General features: G+C 48.7%; 1 protein-coding gene across 17 annotated transcripts in view; it reads right to left on the bottom strand.

Moving 5' to 3' along the window:
- The window catches only part of ANKRD17 (ankyrin repeat domain 17), a 2430147-nt gene that overhangs the window by 1327975 nt on the left and 1081870 nt on the right, over nt 1-20302 (bottom strand). For 15 of the 17 annotated variants that reach the window (XM_069630806.1, XM_069630790.1, XM_069630801.1 and 12 more), the window contains one exon: nt 16651-16799. In XM_069630806.1, coding sequence (XP_069486907.1) covers nt 16651-16799 — 149 coding nt within the window. The remainder of the gene's footprint in view (nt 1-16650; nt 16800-20302) is intronic. The other 2 variants (XM_069630791.1, XM_069630797.1) reach the window with 1 other exon arrangement.

Here is a 20302-nt window from a genome sequence, read left to right as displayed (position 1 = left end):
CCAACAGATGTTGGTACCACCAATCCGAGGTGACTGTCCTGGAGAGGAAGTGAGCTGAGGCTTACTTGATGGCCACAATCTTGTCCTCTGTGGGAACAACTCTCACGGAGCTCCTGTCAAATATGAGGGCCAAGAAGGTCAGGCTCTGCGTGGGCTGCAGCTGAAACTTCTCGAGATTGATAGTGAACCCCAGGTCATGTTCGTTAGTGCTGAGGCGGTCAGTTGTACCGCTTCTGGAGATGTGGCCGGGACAAGCCCGTTGTTTAGGTATGGGTAGACATGGTGGCCCTGAACCCTGAGGACGGCTGCCACTGCATTCATTGACCTGGTAAATACCCATGGGGGCTGAGTTGAGGCAAACGGTCAGCACCGTGTATTGGAATTAGAAGCCCCTGATCCTGAAGCGCAGTAAGGAACAAAGCGGCTGCCAAATCGAGACGTGTAGGTACGCGTCTTTCAGATCAAGGGAGCACATTAGTCTCCCTTGTCCAGTGTTTTTCGCAGTAAGAGCTGGCGTAACAAACTTTTTTTTGCAGAGGGAGGGCGAGATTGTGGGAGGAAAGGACCAACATAAGGCTGGGACTTCTTCCACTGCCTGGCTCTCGACGAGCGACCGGATCTCCGTCCACAGAGTTGCTGTCCTAGTCTGTGGGGAAGGAGAAGGGAGGAGAGGAAGGTACCAGTAGGCGGAGCCCTGTTGAAACAACGGAGAGGATCCAGGGGTCCACAAAATTCTGGCGCCAAAATTGCTCCTGGGAGACACATGGACCCGAAGGGGTGCGTCATGCTTCCCCCCTTCCGGCTGTTGTATAGGAGAGGATTGGAAAAAACCCCTTGCCCGCACCACCTTTTTGTTGTTTCCTCCGATGCTGGCTTAGAGAACAGTCAGCTTGTCTGATCCCCCGTTCTTGGCAGCCCCGGAACCTGCCAAACGCCTGCCCCTTGTCAGAGCGTTGCTGCGACTGGGTGTAGGCCTTGGGCGTGGTCTTCGTAACCCTAGATAAAGACTTTGCCGTCTGCAAGCTGTTTCTTATCTACCTCTTCATCTGTGGTGGGGTGGAGGAGTTCACTACCCTCAAATGGAAGGTCCAATATGCGTTCCTGGACATCAGGATTAGACTCAGTAGCCCGGAGCCAAGCTGTTCTTCTCATGTTCGTGGCAATGCAGATGGCCCGGCAAAAGGTATTGATGTGGGCCACTGTGGACTCCATGATATCCTGCGCTACCAGCTTGGCTTCTCCTAGGCCCTTCTTGAAGCATGCTTGGCTTTGTGCCGGAAGTTCTGGGAGGCAATCCGCAATCTCCCGGCAGAGCCTTTGGTTAGTGGCTGCCAGCTCGGCATCCGTGTTGGACTGACGCAGGTGCAAAGAGGCGTTTGAGTACAATTTTATTCTGTACGCCTCCAAGACTTTCTCCTCCTTTCCCAGCAGCATCGAGGACGAGGTGGCCGAGGACGAGTGAGGCTTAGAATAGAGTGATGCTGCAACGATCACAGAAGAGTGCGGTTGAGGATGCGCCGAAAGCACGAGTGTATCCCCCTCCATCTGCCTATACTTGGCGTCAAGGTCCTGAGTGATAGGCTGGGCTGAGTGTGGCTTGAGCCACCCCTTCATGGCCAGAGCGACTACATCTTTCTGTATCGGGATAACTGTTTTGGAGGGGAGTCTTAGGGAGAGGACTTCTGCTAAAACCCCCCTCCTCGGGCTGCTGTACCTCGAGTTGAGGAAGGCCCAAATACCCTGCAAACCTGCAAGGCTTTCATGGAAGGCCCTGGCTAAAGATGGCATGTGGGGGTCGTCCTCCTCCTCCTCCTCCTCATCCACCAGCGTGCTCGGAGGATCCAGAAATGGTGGAGGAGTGATGGGCGCCGTGGGCAGCGGAGTGGAGACCGGAGACGGTGGCTGCTGCAGAGGCTGGTGTGGAACCATCAGTGCTGTGGGAGGCAGGAAAGCTGGAATCGGAGGAGCCAGCTTGGACAACGGTGGCAGCGCTGGGGCCTGTGGCGCCAGAGCCATAGGAGGAATGACTATGGGCGCCGGTGGGGGGACCTGGGGGAGCTTGGAGAGTTCGCATAAGCCCTAGGAACCTTTCGAAGAACCTGTCCCCAGAGGCTGTAGAGGTGGCAGGAGATATTGACAGAGTTGCCAATGGCTGCTGGGGCCAGGGCGCACACTCCCTGGGGTGCAGGGGAAACTCGCCCAGCGCTGCTGATGAAAAACTGTAGGCCACATACCTGGTTAACACCAGTCCCACCTTGTGACTCATTCCTCCACCTGCTCTGACAGAGGGAGTATTGGGCGAGCGGCCATTTTGTCGAGCTGCAGGTCACGTGCCGAAGTCGTGGTGCAAGGCTCGCAGGAACTAGCCCTGTGCAATACGCTTAGTGTTGGAACATAAGGCCTATCCCGCACATCAGGTTGTGATGTGGAAGGTGTATTGCCCTTGGCAGGACTGCCGGTAGTGCTACGCGAAGGTGCCCCCTCGTACCCGATGCTGGTACGAGGGCGTAAACCCGGTAAAAGAACCTTGCAGTCCCTCAGCACTGATACAGGAAGGATCTGGAGACCCCCTCGGCCGTGAGGTCGGTAGCTGGGCTAGCCTCGGTACGCTGGTGTAGTATTGCGTATAGGCATCCCCTTGGACTTGTTGCCAGTACTAAGGCGTGGCCCCTGGGGTGAAGACCAGTAAAAACCTTCTGGTCCCACAGCACTGTCACCAGGAGGATCCACTGACCCCTCGGCCTGCCGGCTGATAGCTGAATTAGCCTCGGTACAGGTGCTGGTATGAGAACCTGAGAGGTTCCTCCCGCACAGGCGAGTCCTTGGAGAAGAGTCTCACTTGCCGGGTGCGCTGGAAAAGAGTGGCCCTACCTTGGGCCTGGATCGATGCCTGAATGAAAAAGACAGAAGAAGAAGTATCCGCACGTGGAATTACATGGGCGAAGTCAAACCCAGGAGCGCTGGTGAAGTCGGGCCGTTCCGGTCGATGCGGGAAAGGGGACTGAAGAGTGGCATCCGTGGGCAGAGTCAGGTGAGCACATGCTGCCAGAGCAACACCTCTAAATTTAAAGGGGAAGAAGATTTTATCTGGTGTAAAAGTTTCCATCTCCCGTCCCTCGCGAGGGATGCCCATGCAGTATGGAGGCAAGGGGAAGGGACATGAGTAAGTGCGTCACATGCGGTGCAAACCTCCCATTCATGGTCAGGGCCAAGGCAGCTGAGGCAGAGAACGTGAGGATCTGATGTAGGGAAGAGCCCACCGCAGGCTAGATACCTGCTCAATCCTGCTGAAGTCTACATGCACTGGGGAGGAGCGTGGTGCCAGGGGACCGAGTACCTAGTTGATAAAAGGAGACAAAAAAGACTGAAAAAAGTATCCGGGGAAGAGCGCGCGCTATTACATGGCCGAAGTCAAACCCAGGAACGCTAGTGAAATTGGCCCGTTCCCGTCGATGGGCAAAAGGGCTACTGAGAAGGGTCACCGGTCGGCAGAGTCAGGGAGCGAATGCTTCCAGGGCCACACACCCCGCGCTCCTCTAAATTTAAAGGGGAAGAAGGTTTTTTTCTGGTGAAAAAGGTTCTGTCTCCTGTTGCTAGCAGGGACGCCCATGCAGTATGGAGGAAAGGGGAAAGGACGTAACAGTAATGCTTAGATGGACTTCCTGTGCCCGGGAAAGCAGAGGCCTTTGGCGGGCTATGGGTGGTTGCTGCCAGGAAGTGGGTTGGAACTGTCTGGTCACAAACTGGTTTTGGGGGGGTGAGTGGTGTGCATGAGTTCTGCTGCCCGTGGGGGGGGGGTGGGGGGGGCAGTGGGGAGTGTGTGAGAGAGAGAGAGAGAGAGAGAGAGAGAGAGAGAGAGTGAGTGAGTGAGTGAGTGAGTGAGTGAGTGAGTGAGTGAGTGAGTGAGTGAGTGAGAGAGAGAGAGAGAGAGAGAGAGAGAGAGAGAGAGAGAGAGAGAGAGAGAGAGAGAGAGAGAGCGTGCGTGTGTGTGTGTGTGTTTTCTTTGTCTAGTGGGAGTTTCAGCTCTTAACTTGCTTTTTGGATAAGAAGTGGACCCCTGCACCCACTCTAGAGAGATCCTGGAAGAAACCGAAGGAGCCAAGAATCCTGTCCAGCTGCAAGACCCAGAATGAGACCGAAGACGCGTTGAAAGAAGGCCTGGTGCCCTGGTAGAGCCCTGTCTTGTGGAAGATCTCCAGTAGTCCTGCAAAGGAGCTGCAACCCTTGGAGTGGAGGGACCATCCATTCTTGACGAAAGCTTGGAGTCCTACGAAAAAGAGCCTTCGAAATGCCCCTAGAACGCCCAGTGGCTGACCAGACCAGCGTTTGGGCTACCGTTCTGCAGACATCCCTGTTCTGAGTTGAGGCATTTAATTTGGGGGATACTCAAAGTGTGCATTAATACTTACCTCTGTGAAATTTCGTGGTTGTAGCATCAAGGGGACACGAGATAAGACTGCAGCAAATTAATCCCTTTGTGCTGTCATGCATCCGTGGCCATCATCTGAAACTTCTTACCTGCAGCCAGTCCTGTCCTGTGAGGAGGCCCGGCATCGAGTCCTTTTACATTTTTCAACTGGAAGACCTTGCAACAGCATTAGTCATCGAACAGAAAAGTCCTCGAACCTGTAGCCCCTGGGCATCAAAGGCTGAAGCTGTCGGCGGAAAAAGTGACCTTGGACCCTCTTCATCAGACCTGTGAAGTCCTACAAAGAATCGGAGTACATGGGCGAGCTATAACTATACTTACCTGAACCACTACCTCCCTCCTAAAAGGTTTGATAACTTATAAATATTTGTAATAGTTTGGCTTTGCCATTGCTTGTTCATACAAGCACTCCAAAAGTTGGGGACACACTTTTTATTTACATTAACTTGTCCTCAATACTTGGTATTGTTCATTGGAGACCACCTCTCTAGTGACCCTGCCTTCATTTTTTCCAGCTTCACAAAACTGTATGGAACTTTGATGAACTTTTTGGCACAAGGCGCCATACATTTTAGGAACAAGTTACCTGTAACTGTTGTTCTCCAGCATGGGTCTGGCATGGATTCACATGCTCATGAATCTTCCCAGTCAGGCTGGGAATCCTCGGTAAAGAAAAAATCAGCTTCAGTTTCATTTCTGAACTGTCTTTCTCCTAACAATCACCGAGCTCTGGGTCATGCTGCCCCCAGCCAATGACTGCCCTTCACCTAAGCCCCTCCCTCTGGCAGCCATCTTCAGATTTGGTAGCACGTAAGTGGTAGTAGGACCAAGAGCAGAGCCGCAGAGGGGTAGGAGGGAGGGTTCACATGTGAATCCATGCCAGACCCATGCTGGAGAAAAACAGTTACAGATAAGTAACTTTTTCTTCTCCAGCATGGGGTCTGGCATGGAGTGACATGCTCATGAATAAAGAATACATAGCAGTACACACATGCACAACCATGGGAAGTGGTAAAGCTCAACATTAAGCATCTCTTACCTCCTCACCAGGATCACCTTCAAGGAAACAGGGTGCGCAGCACTGCTCGGTCGACTCTGGACTCATCCCTGGAATCCCAGTCGACGCAGTAGAATATCCTGAAGGTGTGCTCCACATAGCAGCGCTGCAGATGTCCAGCAGGGGCAAACCAGACAGGAACGCCGTAGTTGCATGATCGCTCTGGTCGATTAGGCTCTCGGACAGCCAGGCAAAGGTCGGTTTGCCAACCTGTGACAATGGATGATGCAGCCAGAGAGCCCCCTGGAAATGGAAGCCTTAAGAGGGGGCTTTCCCATGGTTCACAGGACCAAAGTTCACAAAAAGTTGCAATGTATTCCGGAAACTCTTCGTGCGGCCCACGTAAAACTTAAGCACTCTAGCCACATCCAGAGAGTGCAAAGTCCTTTCAGCCGGCGACAAAGGCTTCGGAAAAAATACAGGCAACACCAAGGGCTCGATTACAAGAAAGTCCGACGGCACTTTGGGCATGAAGAAGGGATGCGTCCTCAGCACCACCCTTGTGTAGTTTAAAGTCAAATAAGGTAGCTTACAGGACAGGACCTGAATCTCACCCACTTGTCGTGCAGAAATGATAGCCACGAGGAACGCTGTCTTCCATGACAAGAACTTCAATGGAACTGTCTGCACAGGTTCAAATGGAGGCCCAATGAGCCTAGTCAGTACCACATTGATTTCCCACGACGGGGCTGCAGCCTTCACCAGCGGGAACGAACGAAAGCCCTTTGACAAACTCCTTAACCAGACGGTGTGACCATAACGACGGCCGTCCCGGAGATCTGGTGTAGTGGGAGATAGCCGCCAGGTGAACTTTGATGGAAGCATGATGGAAGCATGGGTCAGTCCTGCTTTGGCCAACAACAGCAAATACGGTAGCACCTGCGGAGCCATGCCTCGCAGAGGGTTGATCTTCTGTGTACGGCACCTAACAGCGAACCTCTTCCATTTATGTCCGTAGCATTTAAGAGTAGACTATGCTCTGGCCTTGGCAAGTACCTCCTTGCAGTCCGCTGGGAGATTGTAACCCCCAAACTCTAATGCTGCAGGAGCCAGACCTTCAGGTTCAGTGATCCTGGGTCATGGTGCAGAATTGTCCTCCTTCCATGGCGAGATCTGTGACCACCGGAAACTTGATTGGAGGGGACACTGACAAGTCGAGAAGGTCCGGGTACCAGATCTGCCTCGGCCATGCCGATGCGACGAGGATCATCCTGCAATGGGACTGTCTGAGTTGATTGACTAGTCGAAGAAGCAACAGCAACGGAGGGAACGCATACAGAAACAGGCCATCCCAGGGGAATGAGAATGCGTCCCCCATTCTCCCCGGGAAACCTGCTGGCGAACCTCTGGCACTTGGTGTTCGTCGCTGTCACAAACAGATCGATCTGGGGATTGCCCCATCTGCAGAACAGTTGATTCACTTGGTCCTGCCGAAGTTACCCACTCGTGGCAAGAGTGCAGCTCTCTGCAGAGAGAAACGGCGACAGTGTTCTTCACTCCTGCCAGTTGAAACAGGATGAGGAACATTACCTGGGCGACGGCCCAGTGCCATAGGTCCTGCGCTTCTTTGGAGAGCACCAGGTATCTGGTGCCCCCCCTGCTTCCTGATGTAAAACATTGTGGTGGTGATGTCCATGGTTGCCCTTGAGGGACGGAAGGAAGTACTTGAGTGCCCAAAACACAGCCCACAGCTCCAACACGATGCTGTGCAGCGATTTCTCCTCCGGTAGCCACAGCCCTCTTGTGTGGAGACTTCCGGTGTGAGCTCCCCATCCTACCAGGGAGGTGACTGTCGAGACCGTCTCCTGGTGCGGTGGGGTCTGGAAATCCACGCCTCTGGACAGATATGCGCGAATTCCCCACCACTGTATCACTCGACGGAAGCCCTCGTCGAGTGTGACCTTGTCCTGGAAGCTTGCCGACACTTGTATCCAACGGGCATTGAGGAACTCCTGTAGTGGACGCACACGTAGCCTACATAGTCGGATGAGGTAGATGCATGACTGTTAGGCAAAATCCTGTGCAGTTCCCTGAGGGAGCACAACAGAAGATTAAGACTACAGGTATATGAAATAAATCCCCTTTGGTATCAGTCCGTACCACAAAGATTTAGTTGGTAGCTGTGGCTGAGCAGTCAGGCTTATCTCAAGAGGGAGATAATCAGTATTCGGGGTTTACACAATAGGACTACAAGACTATGGAACAAGGAAACACTGACCAAAGCTTTGTATTAAAAAGAATATATATATTTATTTTACACACTTCTAGTTCAACACATTAATCACAGTGATTAAAGCAAGTTAAAATCAGTCAAGAAAAGTATACACAACTCCCTGGTTAAATTGTAGACAAGTTTGAGCAAGAGTGAAAACTGAGCAAAATGGCACAGTGAAAACCAAACACAAATGGCACTCTAGCAATTTCTCACAAGGGAGGGAAAGCACAAGTTGTACATGGACATACTCTTAGGCACCCTAGCAACACTTCCCAATAAGATTGTGAACAAGTTTAGTCAAGGCAGTACTTCAGCATGTATAATACGGAGGTGAAAACCGAGCAAAATGGCACTTCACAAGTTTTGAAAGTGGGAAGGAAAAGGTGGTTATAAGAGTTAGGTGCACCAACACAGTTCTAGTTGAGAAGCAATCTAGAGAAGGCAGTTGTAACAGATTTAGCCAGAGTCAATAGGCCTGTGCCAGAGTCAGTGGTACAGGGCAAAGGACCCAGGAGCAAAATGTTCTTGTAGCTGCAGTCAAGTCTTTGTTAAATGATTTGAAAAGGTGATTGCAGAAGGTGAAAGACAATGTTGGAGGATAGGGGCGGCCAACCCAACAGGTAGGTAAAGGATTTAAAACACCTTTAGCACCACCAAATGAAAAGGGTGGCCCGGCGGAACACAGTACCTTAAAAATGAAGAAGAGGCTCCTGCGGTGGCGGTTGTTCCTGGTAGTTAATGCAGTTCGGGAGATCCAGCAGAGGAAGAGAGGCTCTCGTCGTGGAGGAATGTTCCAGTTACTGCACTACCCAGGGATGAAACCAGCCGCGGTGCTGCCTAACGAAATTAAAAAGGTACGCTCCTTTAAATCACGGTCCGGGTGGACCGGTGCCTGGCTATCCGGTCTCCAAGTGCAGGGCAGGTCTGGGAAGGCGATTGGCAAACTGGTTTGGCCCCACCAGCTCAAGGGAAGAAGGCTCTTGCAGATGAAGATCTCCTCTCGTCGTGTGGAGAAAAGTGGTGAGACGCTGCAGCAGAGCTTCACCGGTGGTTCAGTCATTGCAGATGTCTTTGGCTTCTCTCCTCTTCGGCTTCTTAGTTCCAATAGCGATGTCTTGCTCTTTCAGTCCTCAGGACCTTGCTTTTATGCAGCAAGACCCCCATTCATACAGCCTAGCTGTCACTCACACAGTGGAGTGGTCATCCTTGGCGGGAGACCCTCCAGCATATCAGGGCAGAGTGCGACATGGGTTGCTGAGGCAACCCTGTCCAGGGGTCCTACTCCCCCTCCCACACAATGGATCCACCCCAGACTCAGTGGCGCCGAAAGGAGGGCTTCTTGGCAGAAGCCCGCCAAAAGGATGGGTTAGAATCTTCGAGAAAGACTAGAAAGAATTTCTATAAAAGTTCTAGCAAATAAAACCTACCGGAGTAAAGTTAATATAAAAATAAACCGGCAGTATGTTAGAGGCTGTCAGTAAATGTGGTAGCCTCGAACAATGGGAAAATCCCATAGGGAAATATTTGCGGTCGAATATTTTTGGTAGTAACTACTGCCACCAGCCAGAAACTTTTGAGAGAGGGACTGTACGGTACCCTCTTGAAAATGAACATAAGGGAAAAAATATTAACCCTTTCCAGTACCTCCATAGTAAGATGGGTTGTACTGGTTTTGTTCATAAAGAGTGACTAGTAAAGTCAATGGGGACTTTACATGCCATGGGAGACAGTAGTCAGTCCCAGGGTATGGAGTCTGTTTGGGGATCGCTACGACACCCCTGTGTCACTGCATGGAGGGTGCGGTGTAACACATGTGGATAAAGATGGTTCCTATGAGGGTGTGATAAACCCCATAGGCATTAAACACAAAAAAAAGCCTAGAACACACATAGCAAATATGCCCAAGAGTGGGAAAAAAGAGTCACACTCTTAGCAGGAGAAAAAAACAAACCCTTCAAATCAGGCAAAGCTGCTGGGGGACTCTATAGGTAAGGGAAATTAGCCATAGAATGAGAATTCTCCCTAACACTGGAAGCATACATAGTCGAATGAGGTAGATGCATGACATCACGCTGGGCAGAGACTTGATGGACCTCACCATGTCGACCTTCAGGGCCAATAGCCATTGTACCTTGCCCAAAATGGCTGCTATTCTCTCCTCCGACGGAGACGCCAGCCACGATACTGTTCAGTTGGGCTCCAGGAAACAGTACGTCCTGCGATGGAGTGTTATGCAGAATCCTGTGCAGTGTCCTTAGGGACCACTACACACAATTAAGACTACAGGTGGCAATACAAGTTTTACCTTTGGTAGAAGCCTGTACTACTATGTTAAAATGGTAGCAGTAGCAGAGCAGCCAGGCTTATCTCAAGAGTATATGAGCAGTAGCAGAGATTACACAAACGGACCACAATTACTGTGACTCAAGCAAACGCTGACTCAAGGTTTCAGGTAAAAAATATAAGTACATTTATTTTTAAACCATTTGTTATAAACGCAAACCTTCTAGTAATTCAAAACCACACGTCAAATATCAAGGTTTCAGGTAAAAAATATAAGTACATTTATTTTTAAACCATTTATTATGAACGCAAACCTTCTAGTAATTCAAAACCACACGTCAAATATATTACAACTAACCAATTCACTTTTATACGGTTTAACTCAAGGTAAGTACCCTATGTTTTAACGGACCAGTGTTGTGAAACAAATTACGTTAACGGGAACACACTTGCGATCACTTTTTGACAGTAATGACAGTTCGGTCTTACTAAAGAAATGCGTATCCACGGCAAGAAATGTTACCGGGGCAAAAACACACTTAGCACCTGAGATACCCAGAGAGAGTTTGGGGGGGGGCAAAAAGCATAGGCAATACTTTAAAGGCAGACAGAATCAGAGAACACTCATGGACAGAAATTAAGAGTCAATAGGCCAGAGCCAGTGTCAAGTGGAACCGGATTCCTGTTGTCAAGGATCACACAGTCAGACAGTTCATGATTCAATGTAGCCAGGAATACTTAGATATTGTCAATGGAGGAAGCAAAAGTTATAAGAAGGAGGGAAGATAAGGACAAGCATTGTAGGAGGACAAAAATGGATTCACCCGATTTCCGCGGGCAGAACATAGTACCTTATTCAATGAAGAAGCTGGTGCCGCGGCAGTCGTTCCTGGTAGTTTCCTGCAGACCCATGGTTCCTGGAGCTTCGGCGATAAGGACAACGTCTGGAGGGGTCTGCACAACACAGGGCTGAATCCGGCAGCAGTGGCAGTGAATACAAGGTGCGCTCCTTAAAAACAGGAGAGGCTCTTCAGATGGCTATCAGGACCACTACAGCAGTGTGCGGCGATTTCGACCACGAAGAGGATCCCCTGGCTGTAGAAGATGAGCTGGTTATCCCCACCAGGCTTAAGGGAAGACGACTCCGGACTGGATCTTCTCTGGTCGTCGAAGGGTAGATCGCTTAGGACTGCAGCAGGACTTCACCAGGATGGGATAGTTGCAGCAGCCAACTTCTTCTCCGCTTCTCTTCCAGTAGCGACTGACTTCTATCCCAAGAGTCCAGCCTTTTATGCGAAAATCCCCCATTCACACAGCCTGGCTGTCAATCACACAACAGGGGGGTTGTCCGCCTTGGACAACCACCTCAGCCAATCATGGGAAAGTGCGACTTGGGTTTCCTAGGATACCCTGTGCAGGGGGTCACTACACCCCTCCCTCACATTCAGCCCACCTAGACACCCAGGCGCCTAGAGGAGGGCTTCTTGGCAGAAGCCCGCCAAAAGACAGTGAACAAAGAAGGCAAACCTGGTTTGCCGCGCAAAGTAAAACACAAGAAGCACTTTAACAAAAACAAATGGCGAATAAACCCGACCAGAGCCAAAAGAAAAAGTATTTGGTCAAGCGGGTTTAAGTTCGAGGCTAATTTAATAGCCTAAAACAATACCACGTTTATATAGTATAATCGAGATAGAAAAGTTAGGGTAGATACCACTGCCACCAGCCAAGTCTAAATGTTAAAAGAGCAAAACAATGCTCTAGGAGGTACAGATAAAAAGGGCTAAGGATTAACCCTTTCCAGTACTCCATGTAAGATGAGGTGTACTGGATCTGTGGTTGAATGACTAAGTAAAGTTAATGGCAACTTTACCCTTTTCTGGGGAACAGAAGTTATCCCCAGAAATGGAGTCGGTGGGAAGTCTGAAACAAAACCCTGTGTATCTGCACTAAAGGTGCTGTGTAACACACAAAAGAAGGGGGCTACTGAAGTGGTGTACTCCAGAGCCCACAATAAAGAAGACCGATGAAATGCACATGGCAAAACATGGGTAAGAGGTGGGGAAAAGAGCTCACACTCTTACCAAGTGGAAAAAAATAACTCCAGAAATCCAGTAAAGCTGCTGAGGGACTCACTAGGTAAGGGAAATTAGCCATTGAATGAGAATTCTCCCTAACATGGAGTCAAGCAGGACTTTGCATACTTCACCGAGAACCCCAGATCTGTCAGTAGCCGAGCGGTCCTCGCTGTGTGATCGACGACAATGTCCCTTGAACTGGCCCGGATGAGGGGGGAGTCCAAGTAAGGGTAAACGTGAATCCCCTGCAGTCACAGCTTTGCGCCACTGGCGCTAGGCACTTAGTGAAAACCCTTGGTGCCGACTTCTATCCAAAGGGAAGGGATTTGAATTGGTAGTGCTTCCCTTGAAACACGAAGCGCAGAATCGTGTGGTGCCCCTTGTGAATGGGGATGTGGAAGTACGCATCCTCCAAGTCCAGTGACGACAGGAAGTCCCCTCTTCCAGCTGTCCAAGCACCTGCTTAAGAATGACCATTCGGGATTTCTGGGACTTGATGTATTTGTTTAGTCGACGGAGGTCGAGGATGGGCCTTCAGCCTCTGGTCTTTTTTCAGGAGGACCTGGAGTACACTTTGGAGCCCGGAGCCTCTTTAGGAAGAGCTCTATCATGCCTGTCTTTAACATGGCCCAAACCTCCAGCAACAGCTGAGGGACGTGGTTTTCCTGCCGGGCCACCAGTGGTATTCGGGGACACTTCTGTTGAAATTCCAGGCTGTGCCCGTGGGCGAGAGGATCCAGCACCCAACTGTCGGTGGAGATGGTCTTCTACACACTGACGAAGTCCGGCAGTTGTCCTCCCACCAGGGTGGACGCCCTACTCCACGGTCAGTTCAATCCTGCTTGGACTTCGAAGGGCTGCCTTGGGGACCTTGGCAACGACGATGTTCTCCTCCGAAGGGCTTGGAGCGGCCTCTATTGGTTTCCTGGGCCGAGGTGCGGGAGGGTTGGCGGTAGGAGGAGGAATCCCCGCCAAACCCCTTGGAGGATCTTTGGGACTTGATACCTGAGGGCAGAAAGGACGGCCTACGTTGTTGAGTGCCCAAGGCACACGCCGTCTCTGCGTCTGACTGTCTCTATGGCTTGTAGAGACTCATCCTCAGCCTTCCCGAACAAATTGTCCCAATCGAAAGGCATTTCCAGCATCTCTGACTGAACGTCGTGACTAAAGTTGGTTGCCTTGAGCCAGCCACGATGACGAAGGCAAACGCAGTTGCCCATCTGGCGGAACCCCACATCGGCAATGTCCGTGGCCACCGTGATGGCGTGGGCCGTCGCCACAGGTGGGACTGCCGGCACGATAGGCATCCTTGTCTGTATATCAGAGACCAGCGTATGCAGTGCCGAGAGAATGTCCACTGAGAGGTCTCTAGGAGGTAGCAGAGGTAGGCGGAATAGGCAGCTGGGTCACCGGCTGGGAGCCCAGGCGCTCATCGTCTTGCTGCTCTTCCTCAACGGCGTCCTCGCCGTCGTCAACTTCGTCCTAGCACTCGTCGTAGGGCCTGCTCCCTACATTTTCCTCCTCCTGGATGGTTGGCAGACCGGTGAGCTCCTCTCCTCAGAGGAGATATCCGTACCCTTGAGGGCCACCGCACCCCACCCCCTTTCTTTGCATCCAGAGGGGAAGGTCTCTTGGAGATGACAGGCATCTTCTTCTCCAGGGTCTTCTCCATGGGCCGAAATGCAGCCTCCCTCCTGGGAGGAAGGGAAACTCTTGTTTTTGGGTTACGCCCTGTGGAGCCGTCTCGGCTGACTTCGCAAGAGACACCGCCACCCCCTCAATGGAAGGCTGGGCCTTTGCCGGGTGTACCTGGGCCTTCACAGTCCTTTGTCCTGCTTGGCCTTCTCCTTAGGGGGAGGGTCTGCACCCCGATCCCCCCTGGACTTCTCCGGCAGGAGGGACTTGGGCTTCTCCTTGAGTTTGCCTGGATGATCCAACTTCCTCTCAGCTGATGATCCCGAGCGTTGACTGGTGACGAGCCCGTCGCAACAGCACTCCCAGTGGCAGTGGACTCACGGTGCTTACACTTTTGTTGGACCCCCACAGGAGGGGTACCCTCAAAAGTATTAGAAGCCCGCTCAGGCTTCTTGGAGCTGGGAGAGGCATGCTGCTGGGACCCACACAGAGCAGGGGCCTTGGCATGTAGCCGCTCGTTCAGCCGCCTGTGCTGATCCTTCATCGTGCGAGGAACCATCTCCTGGCAAAACGCACAATCTTTCTCCTTGTGCGTCGGGTACAGGCAGAAAAGACACTGGGAATGCTTGTCGTCCAAAAAGACATTCCGCAAGCCACAGTCGGAGCAAATCCTGAACAGGGGAGTTGAATCCTTCTCCGACATGGTCTACGCGGCGTAGGCCCGAAGAATCTACTGAAGCCTCGACGAAGAAACTCAGCGAAATACGCCTTGGAGGGTTGCTGAAGAATCCGGAAAACGGGTCCCTGTTAATCAGAAGGTTGATTGATGGAGCACAAGGCTCGATTGACCGAAAAAGAGTAATACTCTTCCAAAAAGTGAAAAACGCAGTAAAAGCTTGAGAGCTAAACATGCAAACTACCAATACTTGAACGTGCAGTAAAAATCTGAAGATGGCTGCCAGAGGAGGGGCTTAGATTGAGGGCAGTGATTGGCTGGAGGCAGTATGACCCAGAACCCAGTGATTGGTTGTTAGGAGAAAGACAGTTCAGAAATGAAACAAACTGATTTTTTCTTTACCAAGGATTCCAAGCCTGACGACGGGGAATATTCATAGGCATGTGAATCCATGCCAGACCCCATGCTGGATAAGGGAAGGACTTCTGAAGTTAGAATTGTATCTCTCGTGGACCCGTAGTGCTTATACTAATCTGTACCATCCTTTACAGGGGTTTGATATGTATTTTGCCTGACTCCAGTGATTATGTATATGGATCTATTATTAGTGTTGTGTGATATTACCTGTTAGTAGTCATTTTTCACAGTGTTATTTGGCCATAAGTAAATAGGTATTTTTATACTCGTTTGTCAAAGTGTGCTCGTTGACTGTTTGACCGTGTGTGCTCATTGTGGACCCCTTACAAGCTCACCACCCTAATAATAATAATAATTTATTTTTTATATAGCCCTACACACCCGTAGGTCACAGAGCGCTCAAATAACAGAAGACATTATCTCACAGAGTCGTACTCAATTCATCAACCTCGCAAAGATGAAAGGCTGAGTTAACCCCAACAGGATTCAAACCTGCCACAGCAGGCTGCACACAGATATCGGGGGCGAGCTCTTGAGACTTAGCCTAGACCACTCGTCCACCACCTTTGAACTGGTTTGGCTACAGCTCCCAGAGTTGTCCCAGACACAATACTAGGTTGGCCTTCTCTACATCTGTCCACCAGGCCAGAGTACAGAAAATCAGTCCTAACAAAAGGTGTAGATGACAAAGAGGTAGTTGGCGTAGTGAGCTTAGATGTAGATGACTATCTGGTCGATGACGTAGGTTGATGGGACCGAAGTAATGGATTTGATCGTCAACATTTTCATCAATGAGTCATCAACGGGATGGTAAGGGTTGTCGACGAGAATTGTAGACGGAAGAACTGTAACCGTGGAGGAGCGTTGCTTCTCTGAAGAGGGTTTAGATGACGAAGCTGCCGACAAAGGCCCTCTGAGCGTCATAGTGGTCAACGAGGTGACCGTCTGAGTGGATGTCGGAGCAGCCTGAGCGTGTGATTCATGTCCCTTTTTTGTCTGACATGATTCCCATGGACTCCACAAACGGGAAAGATCAAATACAGAAACCCGGTAGGCAATGTAATAGGCCAGACGTTGACACCAGCTGGAGGGAAGGGACACAGCACGAAACCAGATGATAATATGGAAAACATGTATCAAAATAGACAAAATCATTGACTATCTGAAGAGGGATATTTTGGAGGACTCCCAACACTTAACGTGTGGTAAATAATCTGAAGATGGCAAACCAGAAAAGGATCTAAGGGGACCTGTCTAAATGGCTGTGGGCAGTATGACTCCAAAATGACTAATAGAGCGTGACAAGTAATTTCGAAATTTAACAGTAAACTGCTTTAATGTTACAGAGGATTCCCAGCATAACAAGGAATATTCAAAAATCTATTAAAGATCCAATGCTGGTGAACAGAGGTCTGTAACTAAATTACATTTTGGCAGATTTGTACTGTACATGGACCAAAAAATGAACTTTTGTACAAACATCAACTACATTCCACACATGCAACGTTTCAGGACCCAAGATCATGTTCTACGCTCTATATGGTCCCATAAAACTGGCCTGGGGAACCACAGTCCAAGTAAAATAAAGGCATCTACAATTTCAAAACATTTCCAATATGCAGTATGAAATCTCTTCAATGCAGTCATAATTGCAGCGCACATCAGAAACTATATACGAACATGCTAAACAGTTCAGCGCAAGCATGAGATGCACACAATATTTATCTGGTTCCTTTTGAGTCAAATTTACACGAATATTAAGTCATTGGCAAACATCAGACATCTGCAACAATGAAAATATTTCATTTTTTTGACCTTTAAAGTAGGTGAATACACAAGACAAGTAGTGCAAACGCCACTTACCTGTGCATCAATATCAATGGCGGGGTAGATCGGAAGCATTGCCGAAGGGGATATGATGGGGCTTGGAGTTGGCGTCTGAGGTTGGGAAATGGGTGTTGCAATGCTGTGTGGAGGAGTATTTGACATTGCAGAAGCTCTTTCACTGACTGCTGTTGAACAAAATGTCCACATTTAGCACATGTAACATTTAAAACATATTTAATTAGATTTCAACTTTTCGACATCGCCCAGTAATAATCACAGCGATACTGTGACTTGCACATTGTAAAACAGCTTACCATAGCTTGCAGAGTACCCCACAGAGCATCTGCTGCCTAACTGGCCGGATCGGCTCCAACAACAAAGTGTTCCCATATGACCTTTCTTCACATAGAGTGGATTGCTGTCACTTCTTTTCCTGCATAGTCCATGGACCCCCAAACTTTTTGCATTTGTTTTTGTATGCAGACCTGACTTTACAGTGGAGCCCAGCCCTCACATGCACTCTAGACTCATTGTTATAGGGAAACTGACACGTCCTTCAGGCTTGTCAGTACTGAGAAATGTTTTTCTAAGTCTTTTGACTTTGTTGCCTCTAATTGGTAACATTGTATCATTGGGCAAAGTACCTTACAGTAAAGTGCAGTGGGGTCTTTGTGTTTTATGGCCCTAGACATGTGAGGCAGAAGACCAAGTGAGATACAGGGTCACACAGCCGCTCTCAAAGGACCCCAATCCGGGTGTGTAGGTAGTCCAAACTTTTCAAAGTTTTATTCAAAGGTAGAAAAAAGGTATTTTTATGCTTGAAAAATGACAACATCATCGAGGTTCGGTTGTTTTTCAAGATGATTTTATCAACAAAAATCATATCAAAGAAAATGAGTCTCATGAAATGAGAAGTCATTAATGCTTTCTTAGTAAGGAAGAAATCACCACATTCGTTTTTTCTATCAGACCAAAACATTTCGGAATTACATTTCCTTCATCAGGGCAACTCTGCAGGTAATGTATGCAAGTTCATAAATGCAATAGAAATAGAGAAAACAGTACATCATAGTGCAAAATCATATAAATATCATATAATGTAAAGAACATACCATTCAGTTGTAGTTGCAGAAGTAGGTAGTTGAAATAGGGTAATGGGCAGAAATGGGGAAAAAAAAAAAACAATAAGGCTCTGTTTGATATACGTAGAGAATAGTAAAATAAATGCAGAAAGCATTTTACCTGAGCATGGTAAGTTGAATGCACAGGGTGTGGCGTGGTACATGGAAACCATGTGGTGATCAAAAAGCTGCCTGATGGTAATCAGCGCAGAAATACAGCCTTCGGTAGATAGGCTGCAATCAAAAAGCATACGAGGTTGAAAACGGGTGGGATCCGTGTTTATAGACAAAATGCCATCGTTGTGCAAGCTTACCGTGTGAACCGGGGGGAGTAGGAGTTCTCCTCTCGCTTGCTCGCATGTAACTGCGGCTTTCGCATTGAAGCGTTGCCGAGGCAACGCTTCCTTTTAATGACACGTGACCGTTATGCAGCCCAGATGGGCGCGCGGTCAGACGTGCGGGGCTGCAATCAAGCCAGTGGGCTTGATCTGGATGGATTAAAACAATTAGCTGACCTAGTGGATATAAATGAGAAATTGTGGAGTGTAAAGAATAAAAAGGCGGAAAATGAGAAATAATAGAAATAGAAGAAATACTGAGCTGTAGGTGATGGGGACAAAAATGTAAAAGTAAATAAATCAGAGAGGAATCATAAATTATAACGTTAAGGAAAGTGATAGAAGTATAGATAAAAGCCTTTACACATCCATACCACACGACCTTGGGATCGAATCAGTTGAATGGCTAATATTACAAACATCTGAAATCCATGCACAGAAGGAGTTTATACTGGCCCTCTTAGAGTTCATCTCAGAAAATTCTTACTTTCAATACCGCAATCAGTTCCATCTACAAACCTCAGGGACATCAATGGGGGCGACTATGGCACCCACATATGCTAACTGCTTTATGCACAAGTTTGAAATGAACAACATACTCAGCAAACAGGTTTGGAACAAAGACATTCATCTATAGACTAGTTATATTGATGACATTTCTGGCGTGTGGAGGGGCACGAGGGTAGCTTTTGATACTTTCTTTGAATACCTTAATAACGTAGATCAACGTATTCAGTTCACGAGAGAAATCTCGCACAACACAATCACTTTCCTGGACGTTCTCATCAAGAAGGAAACGACGAGCTACAGCACTTCTCTGTTTCGCAAATCAACTGACCACAACAACCTCTTACACCGTTTAAGTTTCCACCAGCCTAGTCTACTCTGGAATCTCCCATACAGCCAACTGCTACGGGTAAAGAAAATCGTTAGTGACCCAGAGGACCGCTTAGCCCAACAACTGATGATGAAAGAAAAATTCCTAGCACAGGGCTACAAACAAGAGGAACTTGACACAGCGTCGGCTAGGGTGAGCACCCTGGCACGGGAGACCCTGATATTTACTCAAAATCCTAAGAACAAGAGGGAAATCAAATCACCTGTATACGTATCCAAATTCTCAATTCAGAGCAACACAATTAAGAAAACTATCAGTAAAAACTGGGGGATCTTGAAAAACGACACCAGGGTACAAGGTTTATTTAGCAAATTACCAGTGTTTGCCTGCCAGTGCAGCAGGAATTTGAGAGATGAATTGGTACATACAAGACCGCCCCTCAAGGAACCTACAACTCAACGAACTGGAACATTCCCTTGTCTTCACTGTACTAACTGCAACTCAGTAATCAAGGCAAATGTCATTAACCATCCCAGAACATGGAAAAGGATTTTCCTCAAAAGCTATGGAACCTGCGATAGTACCAACATTATCTATGGCATTAAATGCACATGTGGAAAATTCTATGTGGGCCAATCCACGAGAATGGCCAAAACAAGGTGAAACGAACACTGGTTTTGTATCCGAAATGCAAATATCAATTCGGCCGTAGCACGCCACTGGGTTGAAAATGGACATAACCTGACTCAGATAAGATTTGTGATTCTGGAAGTACTTACAAAAAATAGTCCACATGAAGATCTGAACCAGCGGTTCAACCGCAGAGACACTTTTTGGATCGACAAACTTGGTAGTTTGGCTTCCAATGGAATTAACGAAGAGATCAATTATCATTGTTTTTTATGATCTTACAGTTCTACTGCTTTGATGGATATGCTTCTAGCCATCAGTATTATCTTCTGCATGACATCCTGTGTACCTAATCAATGTGGACCTAAAAGCCACCCTGCTGTATTTCCTGGACACATTGTCTGGGACCCAAGGTGCCATCTTTTGACGACACCTTTCACAGCAGAGTGATAAATATGTTAATGTGAAGGTTTAACAAATAACCATTGGATAGCGATCACTCCTATTTATCACCAATGTCACTGTTGCATGCCCCAGGTGCCGTCTCTTGACGACACCACCCACAATAGGGGTGTCAAGATGTTAAAGTGAAAGTTCAACTTTAATAACCATGTGATTGCGTTGAATTTTCCAGCATCCCTTATGCAACTTCTGTACTTCCCGAATCCGGTCCCTGGTGCCGCCCAATTGACGTCACCGGTGACAGTGGAAACACCACATTCTATGTATGGGCTTTTATCTATACTTTATTCTATCACTTT

Source organism: Ambystoma mexicanum, chromosome 6q (genome assembly GCF_040938575.1).
Source record: "Ambystoma mexicanum isolate Mex_15411 chromosome 6q, UKY_AmexF1_1, whole genome shotgun sequence".
In the NCBI taxonomy this organism is placed as follows: Eukaryota; Metazoa; Chordata; class Amphibia; order Caudata; family Ambystomatidae; genus Ambystoma; species Ambystoma mexicanum.
This window is presented reverse-complemented; position numbering and strand designations above follow the sequence as displayed.